The sequence below is a fragment of the Artemia sp. Qi Xiang Cuo genome, chromosome 1, assembly GCF_049724085.1.
Source record: "Artemia sp. Qi Xiang Cuo chromosome 1, ASM4972408v1, whole genome shotgun sequence".
NCBI classification, from domain to species: Eukaryota; Metazoa; Arthropoda; class Branchiopoda; order Anostraca; family Artemiidae; genus Artemia; species Artemia sp. Qi Xiang Cuo.
The window spans coordinates 13,082,444-13,105,923 of record NC_142794.1 but is presented as its reverse complement, the minus strand read 5'-3'; the positions used below and the strand labels follow the sequence as shown (position 1 = coordinate 13,105,923).

Sequence of the window (23,480 nt, the reverse complement as noted above, 5' to 3'; positions counted from 1 at the left end):
TCTTCCTATTCTTGCAATCTTTTTTCCCGTCCAGAATTTTGAAACAAACTTTCAGACGTTGGCTTTGATGAAAACCTCGATTGTGAAAATGAAGACCCTGACGAGGACAGGCTGGGTTCTAGGTTAGAACTTTTTCTAGGTTTTGTTTGTTTCTGTCGTTTTATGGGGGCTGAATAGCCTCTTCCTTGCTTTTTTGTCTATTTTGGGCTGCCTCGTCATTGTAGTATATTATTTACTGGCATGAATACACAAGGAATTGGAGGTATAACGTTAGTGTTGTTCTGCTGTTGTGGGATGGTTTGGAGTCTCTCCTCTTTCTTAAGCTCTTTCCTCGGTCCCTATTCCTGGAGAGGAAACACTGCTAGCGTGGTTTCGTAGTGGAGTCAAGGTTGATCTTTCACTTCCTTGTCCAACCAAAATAGTGACTATAAAACGTGCTGTAGGGTTACTTTGAGAAGTTGTGCCCCTTGAGGGAGTAAAAACCTTGTAAACAACACAGTATTGTGGTGGAATTTTATTTAATGGTTGTTTTTTTTTAGGTTTTGTTTGTTTCTGTCGTTTTTTTGGGCTGAATAACCTCTCCCTTGCTTTGATATCTGTTTTGGGCTTCCTCGTCATTGTAGCATAATATTTACTGGCATGAATACGTGCGAATTTGGAGGTGTTAGGCTTAAGATTGCTTTTGCACCACGTTGACAGTTGCTGATAAGACAGCATCCTCCCCCTTAAGCCCTAGACGACAATATATATTGTTGTCCTCAGCGGTGAAAATTCAAGAAATTAGAGAGGAATGGGTGCAAAATTTATTGATTTTTAGAATCTGAGGGGGGGGGGGGTTAATTTTGTTGTTTGTTTTCTATTTTCAGCAAAATCCAAAAAACCGTTCTTCAAGGAAATATCAAAAATTATTTTTTTCAAAATCTAGGGTTTAAAAAACCTAACCGAGGCAGATGCCTTTTGTCCCTCATTCTTTCCGCAAGTTGCACCACTGGTTGTCCTTTCTGAGTGAATCATTTTCCAAATTATATGATTCTTCTGCAAAATAGTTTCTTTTTGATTAATATCATTAACGTTATAAGGCGAGGATTATACATGTATCAACAAATTTTATATCATCTGCCGCAATTAAAATCCTTCAGTTGTTAATATCTTTTCAATATGTTTTTCTTAAGTCGTTTAGTTACTTAAACATGGATTTTATTTCTGCGTCAGAAAATTATGTACCATCTATCCCAATTTAACTACTCAGTTCATCTTTCAATCCCCAGTATCTATTTATATTAAAATGAGGAGTATCTACGCTTTGGAAAATCTTTTACCATCTGTTCTTTTACCATTGTTTACCATCTTTTACCATCGTTTACCATCGCTATTAAAATCCTTCAGGTACAAACTTTTTTATAATGACATTTGTTGCATCTGCTTTCCTTAAGCTTGGTTCCTTCTGTATGTGTTTTGATTATATTCTAAAGATAGTATCTTGAATTCTTGATAGTTTCTTGGAAAGTAATTTTCTTTTTATTACTAGTAATTTATTAGACCTCAGGTCCAGTGCCATTAGTTAGGAGAGGGAGACGCGTAACTGTCCCCAACAGATCGCTCCCTGCATTTTGTAGAATACAATTTTTTGGTATTTTCACTCTAAGTACAACAACAACAAATTTATCCCCCTCCTACATTTATAAAAACACATTCCCTCCCTATATTTTTGCGAACTGACGCCACTGCTGGGGTTACTTTCGTGAGATATCTTTGATCATTTAAGAGAGGGTTGCTTTAGTCATATTTTTAAATTCCAACTTGCGTATTGTAGTTGTATATTGTTTCATTTTTTTAAATAACGCTCTTAAATGAATTTTTGCCATTTTATGACAACCATTGAATAGTATTTGCGTCAAATCCTTGTGAAAATGAAATCTCTTGATTTTGGTAGTTTACATGAATATAATTTTACAGGTCACCCTTTAAGTATATTCCTCTGGATTTCATTGTTTTGTAACTTTGTTATAAATCACCGACTTCTGTGGAATTTTAAAGCTGGAATTAAAGGCTATTCAGGTATAGCGTTTCTGAAAGACACTTTTGCCAGATAAAAGTTTTAAGAGTGCTAGTACCTTGTTCCTGTGTGTGCCACCTGAACACTGTGCATAAGCACGACCCATGATTGTTCTCCAGGATTGATTGAGGCAGCATTGGACCCGGGCTACAAAATTTCACGGTTTTGCCTGAATAGGTCTCCTATAAATTTCACAGATTGTTCTTTTCATTTGAGTTTCTTGTGGAATACTTGCCTTCTTAAATATTTGGCCTCCTTGATGGACACCTCCCTAGCGCGATTTTCTGTGTTACTTAACCTAATTTTAATATTGAACATTGGTGCCAATTAGAAAATTTTTGACATTTGAAAGATATATTTAATATAACATTCTCGTTAATTGGTACCCCTGAGATTGGAATAGTGTGTTGTAATTTTTCTGAAGTTGAACCTACTCTAATTAAAAGACATGAGTTGAAGAACAAAGGACATTAGAATGAAAGTTTATTGTTTGAAATCGTTAAGTGTTTGAAACCTCATGCAAAACATAAATTTCTCAAAAAATTACAAAAACTAGGTCACACCACTCCTGCGATCTAGTTAACCCTCACTTTTCTTAATTTGACCCCCTGTAATACTCGTCTCAACTTGTCTTTTTAACAGATAAAATAAGATTTTTTATATGATGTATTTTTGTGTCCAATCAATAAGTCCATTTTGAGCAAATTTTTCTCAGTAAAAAATGCCTAACTATGAGGACTGTCATACTTGGGACAAAAAATGTTAAGAAAAGCCAAGAGCAAGTAAAAAGGAGTAAAGGAAGTCAAAAGGTAGAGAAGAAAGTCAGATTGGACTAAAAGAGGCTGGAAGAGAGGAAAAATGTCGGAATAGGACTATGGAATTAGGAATAGCAAACAAGGATCTAAAGGAGACCAAAAACATAGGGAAAGGTCTAGAGCAAGTGGAAAGACAGCGAAGGAAGTTAGAAGGCAGAAAAGAAAGTTGGATGGGTCTTTTAAAAGACTGGAGAAGATCAGGAGCGTCGGAAAAGGACTATGAAAATCAGAATAGCCAAGGAGAAGCTGGATAGAATTTTGAAAAAAGTCAAAAGAGACTGAAGGGAGCTAGAAGGCAGAAAAGGAAGTCAGAAGTCAGAAAAGGAAACTAGTGGCTAGGAAAGAAAACCAATTGATTTAAGTTAGCTCGTAGTTCAAATATTTCAGAATAAACTTGGCAAGCCTTGCCAAAGAAGTAAAAGATACTCCAAGGCTAACTATCAAAAAGTACCCATGGTTAAACGAATCTTGAAGTCGTAATGAAACATCTTTCTCTGGATTGTCAGATTACCTCATAACCCTACTTGTGTGGCATGTTTGGGTTGTAGTTTTAGTTAGAATAATCCACTCTTCCACACACTGGGGTTTTGTGATAACTTTAACAACTTAATGAATTTTATAAGTTTAGTCGAGATATGGGTAGTCTGTTAGAGGCTTTGTTAACGAAAATCGTTAGTGAAAGTCTCTGGATCTACTCAAATTGAAAAACAATTTGAAGAACCAATTTTGACTAAAATGACAACTCTGTGTAAAATGGCAACTTAGGAAGAAACAAATAAAACGATAAGACAAGAAAAAAAAATATACGAAGGAAGAGAGACTTTACACAAAGGCTTCCAAAAAGATATGGTACATACATACACAAAATGACTGCTTAATTATCAAATTTTTGCCGGGTGGTGCAACACGGAAACACGATTTTGAAAGGCTAAAGAAAGCCAGCCTTTTGTATCAGGGGAAGAGTAAGACACAAAATGAGACTCCTTATGTTATTCACAGTGAGTCCATATATAACCAAGACTGAAAGACCTCCTGACTTTGTCGTGTGTGGGCTAGGTCTATGTCATTACAGAAGAGGGATTTGATTAAGAGGTTGTGAACTTTGATACCACCGAGCAGATGTAAAATTGCCAAATAAGCGTGGCTTAAAAACATAGATAAGAACTTGATAAGCTTCTTTGTGTCCCTTGAGTGCCATTTTTCACCTGGTAATGCCGTAGTTAATTGAATAAAAGTTTATGCATAAACGCAAACTTTATTCATGGACGGAGCCATCCGTCCTGAATGAGCTGAGGATATTTTAGTCTTTAAAGTTAATTTTTTCATGCAAATCGATTTATTACTTTCCAGAGATTAGTTTCCTTAGCAAAACAATGGTTTGATTCTGTTCTAAAAACAAATGATTCCTGGAACAAAAATGAGAGAAGAAAATCTTGAAAAATAGCAAAATTTTGAAGCACTGTTAGTTTCATGTCCTACAGCAACCCTTAAAAGACTAAACATTGTCAGTATTTAATATTATTTGAAAAAAGTGCTCCGAAAATGTAAGTGTAGAATAGCCTAGGTATAGTGTATATTATCTTTTTATTTTTATTTTTGTAGTGTAACCAATTTTAGAAGAATAGAAAAATAGGTCCTTATCAAATAAAGTTCTGGAACTTGGGTGCTTCAGAAATTTAAGAGAACAATTACAAATGCTTTCCAAAAGATTTTTCCATATCACAGTTGTTAATCAAGCAAGAAGCTGTATGAAAAAGGCTATTCGGTCCCAGTGTTGACGGTTAAAATGAAAGAAATTTTAAAGTTGCTGTGTCACATTTTATGAAGGAAGGAGGAAAGATTGCGAAAATTTGGCTTTATAGAAATCGAGCAGGGGCTACAAGAAAACTCATACATCAACATATTGGGTCGGAACAGGTCACAAGAAAAATTCAAGAACATGGAAACGTCAGGGAAAGAGTACTTACACAATTTCTGAGCAGAGTGGGTTGAAGGAGGATGAGGAGTGTCTTCAGCTATTTTGATCCCGATTGACTTGGTAATGCGATAAGTTTTGAGTAGTAGTAATAGATCTATAGCCGTCCAGTCCAAGAAAAAGAAGTGCGAAAAATCAGTAAATCAATAATTTGGTTTAGTTTGCTGTTGTAGCTGCATACATGATATCAAATATTTTGTGTATCGACAGGCCAAGTTCCAATATTAGGCCTATTTTAATTGTTTTCCAGATTGCGGTATGTATATTCGAAAAACTTGGCAGGCTATAAATTCTGATCTTAAGCCCTCTTTTCAGTCTCCATCAATCCCTTCTTTTTTCTATGTCGATGGTAAAATTATCCAGGGTGAGCTGAATGGTCAAGATGTATTTACTTCATATTTTGCGAACATAAGTAAAAGGACTAATTCTGCTATTAGTTCTTTTCCTTCAAGATCCAACTTCAGGTCCTATCTTGGGCTACTTTGTGTTAAGACAATCTTCTCGGAACCAGCGACAGAGATAGAAATTACTAAAATTGTTATGGGATTGAAACATTCTTCGTTGTCTGACCTCTATAATATTCCTATTAACGTAATCAAGTTTATACTTCCTTCAAGCATTTCTCCTTTAACGAAACTTGTTAACTTCTCCTTTCAGCGTGGTATTTTCCAGAGTAGTTTCAAGTGTGCTAGAGTCATCATATTATATAAAGGAGTAGACACGAAATGATCCAACCAACTATTGACCAATTTCTTTGTTGTCTGTGTTTAGCAAAGTATTTGAGAAGGCGATACTTTCTCGTCTTAATAATTTTCTTACTTCTAAAGATTTTTTCGCGATTTTCAATTTGATTTTTGAGCAAATCATTAAACTGAGCATGCTTGTGCAGTTTTACTGAATTATCTTAACTCTGCCCTGGAGTCCCTTTTGATTTCTGCTGCTTTGTTTCTGGTTGTTCGTAAAGCTATTGATTCTTTAACCCACAGTGTTCTTCTATTTAAACTTTCTCATTTTGGCGTAAGAGGTAGTGTTTTTTTTTTTGGTTCAAGTCTTTCATTTCTGGTAGAATAATTTCTGTTGATCCGATTTTTTACTCACCAGCAAGTGTTGACCAGGAGGTCCCTCAAGGGTCAATTTTAGGACTAATACTGTTTTTAGTTTATGTAAATGACCTAGTTTTTGCAGTTAGAAGTAAAAATACTCTTTGTTGTTGTCGTCTATGTCATCCGTCAATCTCTCGTACCCATAACCATAGTTTGCATACCTCGGATTCTCTTGTTATTTTTGCCGATGATACCACCCTTATTATTTCTGGGAGAACAGAGGATAAGGTTTGTACAAAGTTAGTGGACCTCTTTAAGAGAGTTTCAATTTGGTTTGATTCGAATTCTCTTGCCTTAAATGTTTCTAAAACTAGTTTTTTTTCTCGTATATCTCAGGCTCATCCTCAATTATCTATAATTCCTATATCCAAAGACTTTATAAGTAGACAAAAGGATAACCATGTCCGTTTCCTAGATATCCTCCTAGATTAAAATTTACCTTTTAAACACCGTATTGATTTGAGTAAAATCCTAAGAATAATATTGCAGAGCTTAATACATTCTTATGTTTCTTATTGCCCAGTAATATGGATGTCTACTTTCCTTTCTTTTCTCAGACCGCTTTCGAATGCTTACGATAAAGCTATCATATCTTATCCAGGACGTAAATCGTTCGGCAACTAAACCATTACTTGGATATTGAAAAAACTATATATTCTTTCCTCTGCGTCCTTTGCTTTTCTTCAGATTCATGGTGGTATTCCCAGGATTTACCCCTTTTTTGTATCTGACCGGTTAGATTATCAGCACCGTAGTTCTATAAATATCCAAGCTCCGCATGTACCAACAATAAGATCCTATTTTAATCCTTTTGTTGCGTGTCATTTGACATGGAACACCCTTCCTGATTCGGCTCGAGAATGCCACTCGTTTGGCAGCTTCAAAATATTCATAATTTTTTTTTACTTGTATGTGGTTAATTTTTCCTTGACATATATAGGGTGTGCGTATAACTGAACCACCGTGAAACTGGACCCAAAGCAACTGAACCCCTGTAACTGAAACACCGTGTATCTGAACCACCGTGTAACTGAACCATTGTACAACTGAACCCCCGTATAATTGAACCCCCGTGCAACTGAACTCTGGTGTAACTGAACCACCGGGCAACTGAACCCTATTTAACTAAACCCTCGTGTTACTAACTCCCCGTGCAACTCAGCCCAATTTTACTGAACCCCCATGTAACTAAATCCCCATGTAACTGAACCCCCGTGCAACTGAACCACCGTTCAACTGAACAACCGTGCAACTGGACCACCGTGCAACTGAACCACCGTGCAACTGAGCCACCGTGCAACTGAACCACCGTGCAACTGAACCACCGTGTAACTGAACCATCGTGCAACTGAACCACCATGCAACTGAACCCTCGTGTAACTGAACCATCGTGCAACTGAACCATTGAACTCAGATTTTCAGTTCTCTAAAAATATTAGGCAATATTATTGGGTAAAACACAAGTTAGAATTTTTACAAGTTCAGCCTTGTTGAAATTGTTTGTTTCTTAAATTCATGATATAAACGCCTGCCAAAAGTATTCACAAAAAGCTTTGTTTTATTTTTGCAAAAGAAAAAGAAGATCCGATGTCATAAACCATTAAAGCTGATTTATTACTCTGTTTTTCAGATGAATCAGACCTTTTGGACGTTAAGTAACAAACACATGTGTTGAAAATATTTGACCTTTGTGAATCTAGATAACGAATTTTTATCAGATGTCCTTGACTAGATTGCAACTAAAAAAGACAAGGGAGGGGGACTGGTTGCACTCCAGCCTTTTTTTTCAACATTCCTTCAACTTGCCCTGAAAGTTTTGACTTCATATCCTCAAGTTTATACCCATAGCTGTTCTCGACACATTGCAGATACAACGTCTTTTAAAACTGGATGCACATTGTACCTCTTGATTTAGTTGAAGATGCTCCTAAATATTTTTCAAACAGTGTGACGGCTGATACCATCAGTTATTGTAAATGTTCCTGGTATTTCCTTTTCACAACCAATAAAGGAATAAATGCTTTTTGATTGTGTTTCGCATTCTTCTTGACATTTCCCTAAGGTTTGCCTCAATGCTGCATGCTTTTTTTTTATTTATTGGATCAAACATACCATCTTTTCTTGATAAAAAAGCTTATATGTTAACATTAGGCAACTTGTACAACTTACAGCGCTTGCACCAGAGGCTGAGGGTTATGAACCATAGTTATTTAACCTTTGAACTGTTTTAAACCAAATGACCGTCTCAAAATTTGGATTGGATGTATTTGGGGAAAATATAGGGTGGGGTGAAAGCCCTCCGGTCACTTTTAACTCTGAAAAGTGCACTTGAAATTTTTGATTTCCAATCGAATGAGCCCCCCCCCCAAATCCATACAAAATTTTTTGTACAAAAACTATGTGTTAGCAATGAGCAACGAGCTTAACTTACAGCCCTTGCCCCAGATGCTGCTGGTGGGGTTGTTAACCCCAAAGGTATGATTATTTGATCTTTAGACTATTTTGAACAAAACGTTTATTTTTATTTTGATCGGATGTATTTGGGGGGGGGGGAATTTCGGTTAAGAGGGAAAGGCTGATTGTCCTCTGATTACCTTTGATTGGTCAAAATTGAACTTGAATTTTCAATTTCCAATCGAATGAGCCTCCTTCAAAGTTTTTACGACCATCTCTTCTATAAAAACCTTAAATTTTAACAATTGTTAACTTGCAATAGCAACCACATTGCTGATTCAGATGTATCAGCAATTTTTTTCTGGAACAGCTTAGCGTATCAAGATGAAACTTCTTGGGTATCTACCTGCTACTACTGCTATTAATACTGCTGCTACTACTGTTGCTACTACTACTAATTCAACACTATTATTACTACTACTGCTCCTACTACGACCTCTGCTACTATTAAACTAGGGCTATTAAGGCTACGCATATCAAGTTGAAAATTTGACAGAACAGGGTATATGAGGGGGAACTTGAACTAAATCAAAAGACACTATGTGCATGCAGATTTTCAAAATGGCGTATCTCAAAAAGGGATTTGTGTATTAAGTTGGAACTTTCAGAGAGCGCTTAAAGGGAAAGTCAATTTAGAAATATGTGAACGCTCAGGCCTGGATTTACCACTAGGTCCCTAGGCCCGGACGTAGGGGCGCATAATTCCAGGGGGAGCATAAATTATCACTGAGTAATTTTTTCCTGACAAAAACTGGACTGATGTGATTTATCGTCGCCAGGTGCAGTCTGCCGCCATGCTGCCAATTTACAGAAAAGTGACTTTATACCAACACAGAAACTCCATGGTCACTGATAAACTGTCAGATGTCTCCCAAGAATGGTAGCTGAGAGTTCGGTACTACCCCTCTCTTTCATCACTTTTCGCTCATCAGTTGTGTTGTGTTAATTGCTTCCATGAGCCCCGAATTTTTGGGAATAACCCCGAAAATCTTGCAAAAACGGAAAGGCAAAAACGCTTGGTTCTTAAGCGTCAAAGCTTTAAATCCGGCCCTGTGCATGCTACTGCTAATGTTATTACTATTTTAATTACATTTACTAGTATACTACTACTAAAACAACTACTACTACTACTAGTTCGACTGCTACTTCTATTGCAACCACTTGTAAGCTAAAAGTATTAAGATGAAAATTAAGCAACTACACGAACATATAGGTTATCAAAAGGGTATATCGGCAATGGGATAGCAACAGCTAATTGTATTAAGTTGAAACTTCTAGAAGTTGATGAGAGGAATCTTCAGCTGACCAAAAGGCAATATGTTAATACTACTGCTGCTACAAGCACTAGTGCTATTGCTATTAATACTACTACTAATACTATTACTGGGACTACCATTACAGCTGTACCTACCGGTAATGAACGGTGTGAAGGTGAAATTTTCAGGCAATATTGCGGGTGGAAGGTGAACTGAATCACATCACGCCATCTGTATAAAGGCTGTCAAAAGGCGCATCATCAATATTCTAGGGACAGTTTGGTGCGTTGAAGAAAAAAAGGTGCTATATGCATACTGCTTCTAGTTCTTCTACTGCTAATGCGCAAGCTAAGGGTATTAAGGTGAAGCTGTCGAGGAATATTTCAGCGGATATTGAACTGAATAAAATTGACTATGATTATGCACATTCTCAAATGGGTCATTCTACTACGATTACTGTAACTAAAAACGCTAAGAGTATCAAAGTGAAACTTTTAAGGAACGTTTAGAGGATACTTTAATAAAACAAAAATATTATTTGCACGCAGATTTTCGAAAGGGCATATAAGCGATGTCGGTACTTGTCAATTAGCTGGAACCCACGCGATATATTATATAGGGAAAATGCTTAAGAAACTAGTCAAACGGGTTTCCTTCAATGAAGAATTGGATTGCAGACCGTGGTTTGTCACTGTGTTTACAATATTTAAACTTTTGTTTTTAGGGGTTTAGGCGAAAAAAAGGTACCTAGGTTAGGTCGCGTATTTAATTTATGCTATGCTTTATCCTCCCACCCTAATGTGCAAATGTATAGCCTATTTTGTTTTATTTCGTTAGCATTAACCAAACTTCACTTCTTGCGTGGGTTCCAGCTAATTGGCATGTACTGCGATATCCTATGAATCAGAGGCAACGCTATAGCGTTGCCTATAGTAAAGGCCATACAGTTCCAATTTTTTATTATTTATTATTGTTATTTTTTCCCCAGAGGCACTTCATATGGAAGGCGTCGTCATAGAAACTTCAAAGGGGCCTCATTTGATTGGAAATCGAGAGTTCTAGTACCATTTTTAAGGGTCAAAAGTGATTGGAAGGCAACTAACACCCCTTCCACGCCCACCAGTTCCCCAAACACATCCAATCAAAATTTTGAGATAGCCATTTTGTTCAGCATAGTTGATTTTCAGACAGAAAATATGTTTTTGAGGAGGACACTCCCCCACAGCCCTCAGGTCAAGGGGTGTAAGTTATGCCCTGAGACATATAAGGTTCTTATAGAAAGCTTTGTCATAGAAACTTCAAAAAGGACTCATTCGATTAGAAATTCAAAGGGCTAGTGCCCTTTTTAATAGTCGAAAGTGACTGGAAGGCAACTAACTCCCCTCTCACTCCCACCTCTTCCCCAAACACATCCAACCAAAATTTTGAGATAGCCATTTTGTTCAATGTAGTTGAAAATTCCCGAAATTAGGTTTTTGAGAATAGCAACCCCCCCCCCCACAGCCCTCAGGGTAAGGGTTGTAAATTATGCCCTGGAGGCATATGATGTTTTTATAAAAAGCGTTGTCGTAGAAACTTCAGAAAGGACTCATTCGATTGGAAATGCAAATGGCTAGTTCCCTTTTTAATAGTCGAAAGTGACTGGAAGGCAACTAACACCCATTCGACGCCCACCATTTCTCCAAACACATCAAATCGAAATTTTGGCATAGCCATCTTGTTTAATGTAGTTGAAAGTTCTGGAAATTGTAGGTTTGAGCAGGACACTCCCGCCACAGTCTTCAGGGCAAGGGGTAAAAATTATGCCCTGGGGGCATATATGGTTCTTATGGAAGGAATGCTCGTATAAACTTCAGAGAGGGCTCATTTGATCGGAAAATGAAAGTTCTAGTTTACTTTTTAAGCGTCAAAAGATATTGGAGGGTAACCGGCTTCCCCCCTCCCCCCAAACCATTTTCCCAAATGCATCCGATAAAAATTTTGAGATAGCTATTCTGTTAAAAATAGTTCAAAGATCATATAACGAAAATTCGGGTGTCGACACAACCCTCAGGGCCCGGGGGCAGGCGTTGTAAGTTGTGCCCTGGGGGCAGTTATGGGTCTTTGAATTTCTTTGAACTTTGAATTTTGTATGTCTTTTAGGAATTAAGTAGTGAGGTGGTAGCTTTTTTCATTTCCATGGGAAAAACTAATTGATATGTTAATTAATTTACCATCCATAAGGAAATTCAGATGTGTCCATGAACAATTTGCGATTTTTCGTGGTAAATAGGAATTAAAGTGTGGCACCTTATCTTCGTGTAAAAGATCCAAAATCAATGTACAACTTTTTATATATTATATTAAAAATTTGTAAAATAAATTTAAATTTTTAATCTATTTAAAAAAAATAGGAACTTAATTTAATAAAATTATAATTAATTTGAAAATTTTTATATTAACTGGAAAATAATAACAATCATAGTATAACTTTTCCTATCTTCTACAGAAAAATTTAGAACTGAACTTTAAATTTCTATGTCTTTGAGAAATTATGAACTGAAGTGGAAGGTTTTTTCATTTTCATTGGTAAAATTCAGAATTAAGCTAACTTTTTTCTCTTCTTTAAGAAAATTTAGAAGAGAACTTGAACATTTTGCACTTCTTTGAGAAAGCTCTGAATTAAAGTGGAGTTCCTTATCTTCATGTTGAATATTCACAATCAATGTATAACTTTTTCTATCTTCTATGATAAATTAGGTACAGAACTTTAAATTTTTCATCTCTTTGAGAAAAATCTGAATTTAATGTAAGAAAATATATAGATACAGTGAAACTTTTTATATTCATTGAAAATAATCACAATGATAGCATTACTTTTTTTATCTTTCATCTAAAAATTTAGAAAAGAACTTTAAATTTCTTTATTTCATTGTGGAACTTAAAACTGAAGTGGAAAATTTTTATTTTCTATGGAGAAATTAGAATTGAAGTGTGTTCTTTGGTAAAGTTCAGAAGAGAACTTGAACTTTTCTTCACTTCGTTGAGAAACACTCATTTTCTAATTTAAAAATTTGATGGGTAAATCCATAAGACAAAGGAGCTAAAATTTAATTTAAAATTAGAATAGAACTTTAAATTTTTCATCTCTTTGAGAAAAAACAAGAACTGAAGTGGAACCTTTTTTATTTTCTCTTAACAATTAGAAGAGAACTTTGAATTTCTTATTTCTTTGAGAAATTAAGAACTGAAGTAGAAGCTTTTTTTATTTTCATTGGTAAACTTAAGAATTGAGTTAACTTATTTTTATTCTTTAAGAAAATTCAGAAGTAAACTTGAACATTTTGCACTTCTTCGAGAAAACTCAGAATTCAAGTGATGCACCTTATCTTCATGTCGAAGATTCAAAATGAAAGTAGAAAATATTACACCGCTCCGTCCAGAAAATTTGGTTTAAGTCAACACACACCAATGAAGGGTTGTGAGATCCAGCTCAAAAGGGTAAGAAATGAAAAAACAACCTATCCCAAATTATATGATTGAGACGCCACATACCTACAAACGACTACGAAATCTGGTTATGAAAAGTCGGAAATAGCAAATTGCATACCTCAAATCATAAGTTTCAGACAACACACACCTATGAAATACTAAGAAACCTTAGCTCAGAAAAGCTTGAAATAGCAGACCATTCATCCCAAACTATAGGTTTCAGACAACACATACCAATGAGGAACTAAGAATTCTAACTCTGAAAAGTCTATAAAACAAACTACAAATCCCAAATCATAATTTTCTGACAGTACGCACCTATGAATGTCTAAGAAACCTAGCTCAAAAAGGTCAAAAATATCAAATTAAACATCCCAAATCATAAGCTTCATACAAAACAAACCTATGAAAGTCTAAGAAATCAAGCTCAGAAAAGTCAAAAATAGTAACCCGCCCATCCCTAATCATTGGTTTCAGCCAACACATATCAACAAAAGACTATGAAATCTAGCTTATAAAAGCCTGAAATATAAATTTACATATCCCAAATCATAAATTTCAGAAAACATTCACCTAAGAAATACTATGAAACTATAGCTCAGAACAGGCTGAAATACTACAGTACAGCCCTCAAATCATAAGTTTCAGACAACGAACACCTACGAAATACTAGGAAAACATAGCTCAGAAAAGCCAGAAATAGCAAACTACTCATTCCGAACTATTGGTTTCAGACAGCAAACATCAATGAGGGATTATGAATCCTAGCTCTAAAAAGTCCCAAAAGCAAACTAGAAATCCCAAATCATAGGTTTCAGACAACACACAAAAAAGAAAGACTAAGAACCTTTTTTCCCCAAATCATATGTTTTAGTGAACATACACCAGGTTTCAGACAACACACATCCACTAAAGAATAAGAGACTTATATCCCACATCATAGTTTTCAGTCAAGACACACATGCAAAATACTACGAAATCTTACTTAGAAAAGCCCGAAATAGTAATTTTCATATCCCAAATCATGAGTTTCAGACAACATTCACCTACGAAATACTATGAAACCTTAGCTCAGAAAGGCCTGAAATAGCAAATTAGACACCTCAAGTCATAAGTTTCACACAACACACACCTATGAAATACTAAGAAACCTTAGCTCAGAAAAGCCTGAAATAGCAAACTACTCATCCCAAACTATATGTTTCAGACAACAAACACCTATGTGGGACTAAGAATCCTAGCTCTGAAAAGTCCAAAAAGCAAAACTACAAATCCCAAATCATAGGTTTCAGACAACACATACCAACGAAAGACTAAGAAATCTAGCTTAGAAAAGCCCGAAATAGTAATTTACATATCCCAAATCATAAGTTTCAGTCAACACACTCCCACGAAAGTCTAAGAAATTCATCTCTGAAAATTCAAAAACCATACTACTCATCCCAAACTATAGGTTTCAGACAACAAACACCCATGAAAGTCTAAGAAATCTAGCTCAGAAAAGACAAGAATAGTAATTTACTTATCTCAAATCATAATTTTCTGACAACACACACCTAAGAAAGGCTAAGAAGTCTAGCTCTGGAAATTCAAAAATAGCAAAATACTCATCACAGACTATACGTTTGAGGCAACAAACATCTATGAGTGAATAAGAAATCTAGCTCAGAAAAGCCCGAAATAGTAATTTACATATCCCAAATCATAATTTTCTGACAACATTCACTTACGATATATTAGGATAGCCTAGCTCATAAAAGCCTGAAATAGCAAACTACTCATCTCAAACTAGAAGTTTCAGACAACAAACACCAATGAGGGACTAAGAATTCTAGCTCTGAAAAGTCCAAATAGCAAACTACACATCCCAAATCATAATTTTCTGACAATACACACCTATGAAAGGCTAAGAAATCCAGCTCAGAATGGTCAAAATAGCAAACCACCCATCCCAAATCATTGGTTTCAGACAGCACATACCTATGAAAGACTAAGAAATCCAACTCAGAAAAGTAAAAAATACCAACCCATCCCCCCAAAATCCTCGTTCTCAGTAGAAATACATCACCAAACGCCGAGGCCGGGGGTTGGCCTTTGAGGGTCTGGGGGGCCGGGTGGGAACCCTGGGAACCTTTGGGGGCACGGGGGGTTCCTTCTGGATTGGTGTTTGGGTATTGAACCCATTTGGCTGGGGGTTGGGGTTTCGGTACCCTTTGGGGTTGGGGTAGGGGACCTCACAACACTGTTCAAATGGAACTTGTGTATTATATCGACCACACTCAAAACCTCTTCTAAAATCATCTTTTAAATCATCTTTTAAAATGTCTCTAACGGTTTCGCCGAAATAATTCCATAAGCTGTCTAAAATCGTTTCGCCCAAATAATCCCCTAAAAATAATTTCAGCGTGTTCCTTTTGTTTGGCATCTCAGTGCTTTCACATTTCAAATTTCTAGGAAACCCTTTTCCTACGTTAATCTCTTCATCTCATAAATTTTCCTAGCTAAACTATTAAGGTTTCGTTAGAATATCAATTTATCTCTCCGACTTAAAGCTCAGTGAAGCCCTATTTAAAAATAGAATTTCTATCTCTTTAGACTCCCACATAATTCCAAGATAACGAGTGATGTCATTTATAATTCCTGACACTAACGATCAATGAAGCCCTATTTAAAAAAAGAATATTAATTTTTCTCTCTGACCCAAAGAACGTTTATCCCTCAGACCTAAGATTAAAGAAGCCTTAATGTTTCTTAATTTCCCCTTCGTGAATCAATAATTTCCCCGCCGATTATGTAAATCAATTTCTCAGGTTAGGCTAGCCAAACAACAATGAAGCCATGTTTGTTTCTTAATTCCCCCTTCGTGAACCAATAATTCCCCCCTAGCGATTATGTAAATCACCCCTCATGTCATTACACGTGGCCAAACAACAACAGATCGATTGACCTTTACCCCCCATTAGACTCGATCGATAATCCTTGAATAAATTATGTCCCGTCAGCATTAAACTAAATTGTAGATGGCAGCAGGGGTGGGTGTTCGCGCTGGTACCCCCCATTCTACTGACTTACGATTAAAGTAAACATACCACTCAATACCTTTTTTATGCTGTTTCCAAATATAATAATTTTATTTTATAATTTTTACTTTATAAATAATAATTATACTGTCCAAATATAATTGTAAATTTTTTTTCTGATGTAAATTAAAGGCAATTTTAAACTACCCCCCATCCCCTAATGTGCAAATATATATCCTGAATCGGTGTATATAGGGGTGGGGGGTAAAATTCATTTCGGACAAAAATGATTACCCTCTTTGGAAAGAGCATAAAAAAAAGGTATCCAGTGGTATGTTTACTTTATTTGTAAGTCGATAATATGAATTACAAAAAATTTACCAAAACCACGCTGTAGTTTTGTTTTGATTAAACATTTAATATATAGAGTTGGTATTTTGGTTAGGTCAGGTTACATTTTGCATGCACCGCCGTTATATTTAACCCTCACCCCCCTAATATGAAAATCTATTTCCCAAACTATATATATCCTATCTATCCTTCAGGCGTCTCACTTGTTTCAGCCCGTATATCTGCAAATTGAGTCAACTTGGGGGTTTTCTGAATAATGGACGAGTACCCCAAACGAAAACCAGGTTATCAGCTAATAAAGTTGACAGATGTCATAAGGAAATATTTAAGGGAAATAAGAACTTCTTGGGAGGGTTTTAAAAGCGAAGCTCGACACCGATTGTGATTGAGGAGGAGCGTGTATAGCTGTGTATGAATTCTAACTTGTGTTTTACCCAATGTAAGTACGGTGGTTGAGTTGCACAAGGGTTCAGTTACAAGAGGGTTCAGTTTCACGGTGGTTCAGTTGCATGGTGGTTCAGTTGCAAAATGGTTCAATTGCACGGTGGTTCAGTTGTACGGTGGTTCAGTTGTACGGTGGTTCAGTTACACGGGGGTTTAATTAAATGGGATTGAGTTACACGGGGGTTGAGTTGCACGAGGGTTCAGTTAAAGGGGGTTCAGTTGCGTGAGGGTTCAGTAGCACGAGGGATCCATTGCACGGGGGTTCAGTTACACGGGTGTTCAGTGGCACGGTGGTTCAATTGCACGGTGGTTCAGTTGCACGGTGGTTCAGTTGCACGGTGGTTCAGTTACAGGCGTTCAGTTGCTTGGGGTTCAGTTACACGGTGGTTCAGTTACAATGGAACCGGTACTGTCCATTTTATTATTATTGTTATATTTATAAATATTATGATTCATTGCAGTATGATAAAGTTTATTTAATGAGCTCTCCTTGTTTCTTTTTGTTTATTTTTTTATTTCTAATATATATTAGTATTTTTTTTTTCCTCTCCATTTTTTGAAACAAATGCTTTACATGTTAAGAGTTTAAATGTTTAATGTTATTTGATCCTTTTCATAGTCCCCCTCCAACTGGCCATGGAGTCTTTGTGGAGATTTGTAGATTGTTGTGTAAATATTTTAATGTTATGTGGATAACAAATCTATCTATCTATCTACCTATCTATCTAATTGACGCTAAAAGAAATGACAAAAATTGAAATGACAAAGAAATGAAATGACAAAGAGATAATACTTTTTATTAAAGTGGCAGGGTGATGACTACAAATTTTTGCTGAAAGTAATTAATTCGCTATTAATTTCTATAGACTCGCTTCTTTTTTTTATTATTTTTAAGAAGTAGTACCTTTCTTTTGGACGAAGCAATCGGTTACCATTTTCATTTATTTAGTTTCCATACGGATTCAGTTTGCAACACAGTAGACAGAATATACAAGTAAGCTTATCATAGATCATTTCTGGTCTTCGTTTTCGTTGCGAACAAAAAGCTCCTCCCACTTATTTCTGCATTAGCGGGAATGCGGGTTAGTCTGTTTTCGATTGATTCAATGCAATTTGATGGAAACAGACGGAAACAGACTAACCTGCATTCCCGCTAATCTGACTTCGCCTATGTTTATATCTGCAAAAACATTCTCCGGAGCACTCGCACCCCGGTCCGGGTTTTTATAATGGGTGAGATAGAGAATGATCATACTGGATTATATATGAACTGTGGTTTGCAATGACAAGTAAAATCAAACAGATCTTAACAAAATGTCATTGTTTTCATGAAAGTAGTGTTCAAAAGTAACTAATTTCTTAGTATTTTTCAAAAACAAATTTCCAAATCATTTTTGGATAACACCAACTTGTTAAAAAAAATTATCGGCTCCCAAATCTATTCACCTAGTTTCCATCTGGATTCAGGCTAAAATGATAAGTATCATTAAACTAAATTATACAAAATACCAATTTGTTGATGAAAGTGACAAGGTGGTCCTAACTATCCTTGCTAAAATATTGAAAATAATGGCCATAAAACGTACTTTTCAGTTTAGACCTCCCCCCCCCAATGTTTAGAGTCAAACACCGCCAAAAATCATAATAAATTCCATTCGACGAATTATGACTGAATAGCTGCAATTTGAAGCTACTAGGTTGTATGGAAAATGGTAGCAAATTGGTAAAAAGAGATTGAGTGTAGCAACTTGTGGATGTCAACAACCAGTAGAGTAGTGTTGATAACCATACATTGTGTGTATAACAATTAAAAAGGATCATTTGATCAAGATGGCCTAACACTAAGGGTTGAATCCGTGTGCTTTTGTCAGCAACTTTGGTACATTGACCTTAGTCAATTACATGGAGCAATTACAGGGGACGAAGGATTCTTCAAGACATTGGAGTGGGGAGAAACCTTTGAAGATAGTGATCATTTAGGACGATTGACTATATGCCAAATTTACCATTTATAAGGAAGCTACTCAAAAAGGACTTAACAATTCAAAGCAGACGCTGGATTGGAGTTATTTTTTTTTCGATCGTTCAGTTTAAGAATATGTTTGTGTTTAGAACAGTTCTGTTTTCGATGCTGGGTAACCTTAAATCTTGTTCTATTTGTGGGTGAGCAGCTCAACTTAAATTTTATGATTAATAATAAACAAAAATGCTGCAGTTTTTGTGAAATACCTTTTGAAAAGCTGAAGCCATACTAGGAAAGTTTTTTTGTGAAATGAGTTTTATGAAGCCTTCGCATCTACTTAGGCCTATATAAACTTCACATATAAACATCACAGCTCATAATGCAACATGGAAGAGACACAAAGAACTGTTTAAGAGGTTCTATCCTAGTACTTTTATTAACAGAATACGGGAGAGGTATTGGAAGAGAGTGAATTCTCGGATCCGCAATCACATCTTCGATGCAAGGGATGGAAAACAAACTTTTTTCTGACGTTAAATGCCTTTGCCGACTACAATGATGTTGAAAAGATCTACTTGCGTTCAACTATAGTAGATGAATCGACAAGATTTAGCAAAAACGAATATGTAACCAATACCTCCGTACGTAAATTGTCAGATATTTTTGATTATAGAGAAAATGATTGTTTGTCTACCGTTTTTGACCAAGGCAGTTGTGGTTCGTGCTGAGCATTTGTAGCAAGTACAGATTTAGAATTTTTCCACTGCAACAAGAAATCTAATGAACTAGTTTTCTATAGTCGGCAACAATTGGTAAGCTGTGACACCAACAATTTTGGGTGTGACAGGGGTTTTTATGTCAATGGTTGGATTTGGGCTGCCAATACAGCCGGACTTTGTGAAGATAAAGAATACCCATATACTTCAAAGTCCCAAAATATTGCTGATCGTTGTGAAACAACTTGCTTTAAAGAAAATGTTGTAACTGAGTTTAATTGATGTCTGCAGATGCTATTGCTAATCAAAATGCACATTTTCTGAAAGCCCAGTTGCGGCGGCCTTAGATGCAACTGACAACTTTATATATTATTCAGAAGGAGTTTTTGATGACAAAGAGTGTACAAAAACTGCAGATCATGCAGTTATCATCGTTGGCTACGGAACTTCAATAGACGGCACTCTCTATTGGATTGTTCAAAACACATAGCGTACCTCCTGGGGTATGAAGGGGTATATTTTAGTTCGTCGTGGTGTTAATATGTGCGGTATTGAAAGCTATTGCGCAGTTTCCGCTTTGAAAAAGTAATAATTAATTTTGTGTTGTTGAGTGGGAATTGTAGTGATTTTGAACTTGTAATCATCATAGTAGCGTCACTTCAACTTCATCAGTTCTTTCCATCAACAAATCGGCTTAGCTGTTGAATATTCAAGTAGCTGATTATATTGGATGAAAGAAGAGCAGATAATATTCCAGACAAGAATTTCAAGGTTTTCAAGAAGGACTAAAAAAACTACCAAAAATTTTGGTTATACTGAATTTGTAGGATTTTGCGTTTTGGCAGTGGCAGACTCAAAATTTGCAGGCATATGACTTCTGGAATGATGATGGCTGTTTTTGTATAATAGATCCTTAAACTAGAACTTTGGTGATTTGTTGTAGTTGGAATTTAGTTTTGATTACCCTTTTCTCAGACGGATTCAGGGAGCAATCATTTTCTAGATGGTCAAACAATTCCTAAAATTGTTAGCAAAAACTGCTATCAAGCTCTTGGATTGGCCAATGCCTTTAGTTAATCTTCCAGACACGCTGCGTTTGGTCTTTTAGAATTGTTTAATTAATTGTGATTTAATTCATTTAAGAACATTAGTGAAGCTGGTTCAGGAAATCGCAATGTATAATAGATTTGTGACTTCTATGATATTCGCAAGATCGTGTCACGTGTTGCACATAAAAATCAAGACAAATCCAGAAGGAGACATCTCGCTGTCAATCAAACACAAACAAAAATCTTCCTTTTGTATATTTGTAGAGCACCCAGAAAATGACTAATTGAATTTCTAAGAAAAAAATGGGCTTTTCTCATTACTAATTTTATATCTTATTTAATGAAATTTATTTTTTATTTCAGAATAGTTCCTTCATATTTTACGGAAACATGCTACAAGTTTCAGTGACAGCTTATCTAATTTTAGCTGTGTCAAGCATGAACGCTGAAGGGAGTGATGATGAATGGGAAAAATATAAAATAATGTTTCAAAAGAGATACCCTAACCCACAAATGAATTCCCTTAGAAAAAATATGTGGCTTAGTAAAACAAATGCAATTAAAGCCCATAACGCCAAAGCTAACACTGGTGAACACTCATACATCATGAGTGAGAACAAATTTTCTGATTACACAGAGGAGGAGAAGGAAAAAGTAAAAAGATATATTCATAATTCAAGCCTAATTTCAAGAAGCCAAATTATAAAATGCGTGAATATTCCTAAGATTCCAAAAACAAGTGATCTAAGGGTTGACCCTTGTCTCAGCCCTGTGGGTAATACTGGACAATGTGGTGGCTCCTGGGCTTACGTAGCAGCATCATCGCTTGAATACTACTCCTGTAAAAGGAATTTAGGTGAAACTACACCGCTTAGCAGGCAGCAAATAATTGATTGTGATACCAGCAACTATGGTTGTGATGGTGGATCTTACGTAGCGTCTTGGCAGTGGATGATAAATAATAAAGGGCTTTGTAATGAAACGGAATACTTAAACAAAAACAATTGTTCTGCTGATTGTCTTAAGCCTGTCGTATCATCTTATAGAAGACTTTTTCCAACTTCAAGGATGATCAAAGCGGCTTTACTGCGCGGTCCTGTTTCTGCTGCAATGCATGGCTCAGAAAATTTCTTGTTTTACTCTTCTGGAATATATACAGACAGTAAGTGTGACAAAACTCCAAATGTTGCTGTTAATATAATTGGCTATGGGAAACAAAATAACACACGGTATTGGCTTATTCAGAATTTTTGGGGAGAATCATGGGGTGAGAAGGGTTATGCAAAGGTACTACAAAAGTCCAACATGTGCAGATTAGAACAATATGCGTTCATTCCAGTGTTGTAAATGCCATTATTCTTTACTTTGACTTGTGTATTGCTTCAATTTAAGAATCTCTAACTTAGATTTTTTTTTGTGTACATAATTATTTATCGAGGCTTCTAAGCCAAATTAAGCCAAGTAGGTATATGGGACTTTTTTTTAAAACTCTTTAAATTGATCAAATAATATTTTTAAATAACCTCAAAGAGTATAGTTAAAATTTGAAATTAACGGAGTTTTCTATACTTGAAAAGAGGAGGGGCGAGATTAGATGCTACCCTTAATCCCTTGCTCTTCACACTGAAATTTTACCAGTGCTTATCTCGAGGCCAAATACCAGATATAAAGAGTCGAAATCACAGGAAAAAAGAGTCCGGTCTGTTAATAACTGCAAGTTTCTTATTTATCTAGTGTTTTTTTTTAAACATTTAAATGTAAAATTTTATTATTTAAAGCAAATTCAACCAGTCATAAGATTAGTATGGTTATCACGTTGTTCCTTTCTTACAGTATTGATCAAAACAGTTAAATTTTAGCATGAGGATTGGGTAACTGAAAGAAGTGTCAGCCCCGTATTCTCGCACAAGTACATATCTCTTTGTTTTAAGTATTAACGTTACTTTTCATTTAAATTTAAAACAAGCATCATTTTAGTTCAATTCAAGTCCATCTTAATGTCATATATTTATGTGTGTATATTTACTGTATTCTAAAGTATTATATATTGTGTGGCATCTGTTCTTACTTAAAAAAAAAGATTTAGAACTTTGTATTTCTGTTGGATGGAGCTCTATCTTAATATGCTGTGACCGCTGGTTCGATTCGATAAATCCTAAAAATGCCCTTTCTAAGCATCAACTGTGGAATATTGATTCACCTTGTGTATTTTCACGATCAACCATGGTATATTCACCTCGTTAACTCTTTACTTACAGGGTATTATCGATAACATTTTTATAGAAAAATTCTATAGCCAGAGTACAGCTCATACGTACCGAGTTTTGGAGGATTTAAGACCAAGTGCTATCGGTCGCATAGTAAGTGTTAATTCAAAACTCCAATGAAGGTGATAAGCCCGAAACTGAATATGAATGGGACAAACTAAACGATAAAATTAAACAAAAAACAGTTTATATTGAATGCTACAAAGGAAATCGGAAAAATATGGAAATGTATTGAAAAAACAATAAAGATTGTATAATTAGCATGTGGTAACCGTAAGAGTTATCAGAAAAAGTTTTAAATTTGAAAATACAAAATGATTTTATTGCAAATGAATATAAAAAGGAGCGTTAATGTTTAAAACAAAAAACTATCCGATTTGTGAGAGCTTACTGCTTCCTTCAATCCCACTTTATTTCGAAGTTTTACTACCTCTTTCTCAAAAGCATTATAGAATACAAAAAATAACAGGAGTAGATAGTAATTGTTTCCTTTGCCATTACCTTTCAAAACGTTTGAACTTAATATTGCTACAACTACAA

The 23,480-nt window shown here is 35.6% G+C and overlaps 1 protein-coding gene and 1 pseudogene across 1 annotated transcript; both read left to right on the top strand.

The window, feature by feature from the left end:
* The first annotated feature begins 1,450 nt into the window (after positions 1-1,450).
* LOC148956020 (cathepsin K-like) lies at positions 1,451-22,538 on the top strand. Its single transcript, XM_089089923.1, has 2 exons — positions 1,451-1,506; positions 21,037-22,538. Exon 2 carries the CDS (start codon positions 21,064-21,066, stop codon positions 22,018-22,020), a length of 957 nt encoding a protein of 318 aa, XP_088946049.1. The 5' UTR covers positions 1,451-1,506; positions 21,037-21,063; the 3' UTR covers positions 22,021-22,538.
* Positions 9,968-20,213, top strand: LOC148956021 (cathepsin L1-like; annotated as a pseudogene).
* Positions 22,539-23,480: the final 942 nt, after the last annotated feature.

Bases quoted from the DNA above. Each gene is read 5' to 3' on its own strand.
- LOC148956020 (XM_089089923.1), top strand. From the start codon at position 21,064: ATGCTACAAGTTTCAGTGACAGCTTATCTAATTTTAGCTGTGTCAAGC.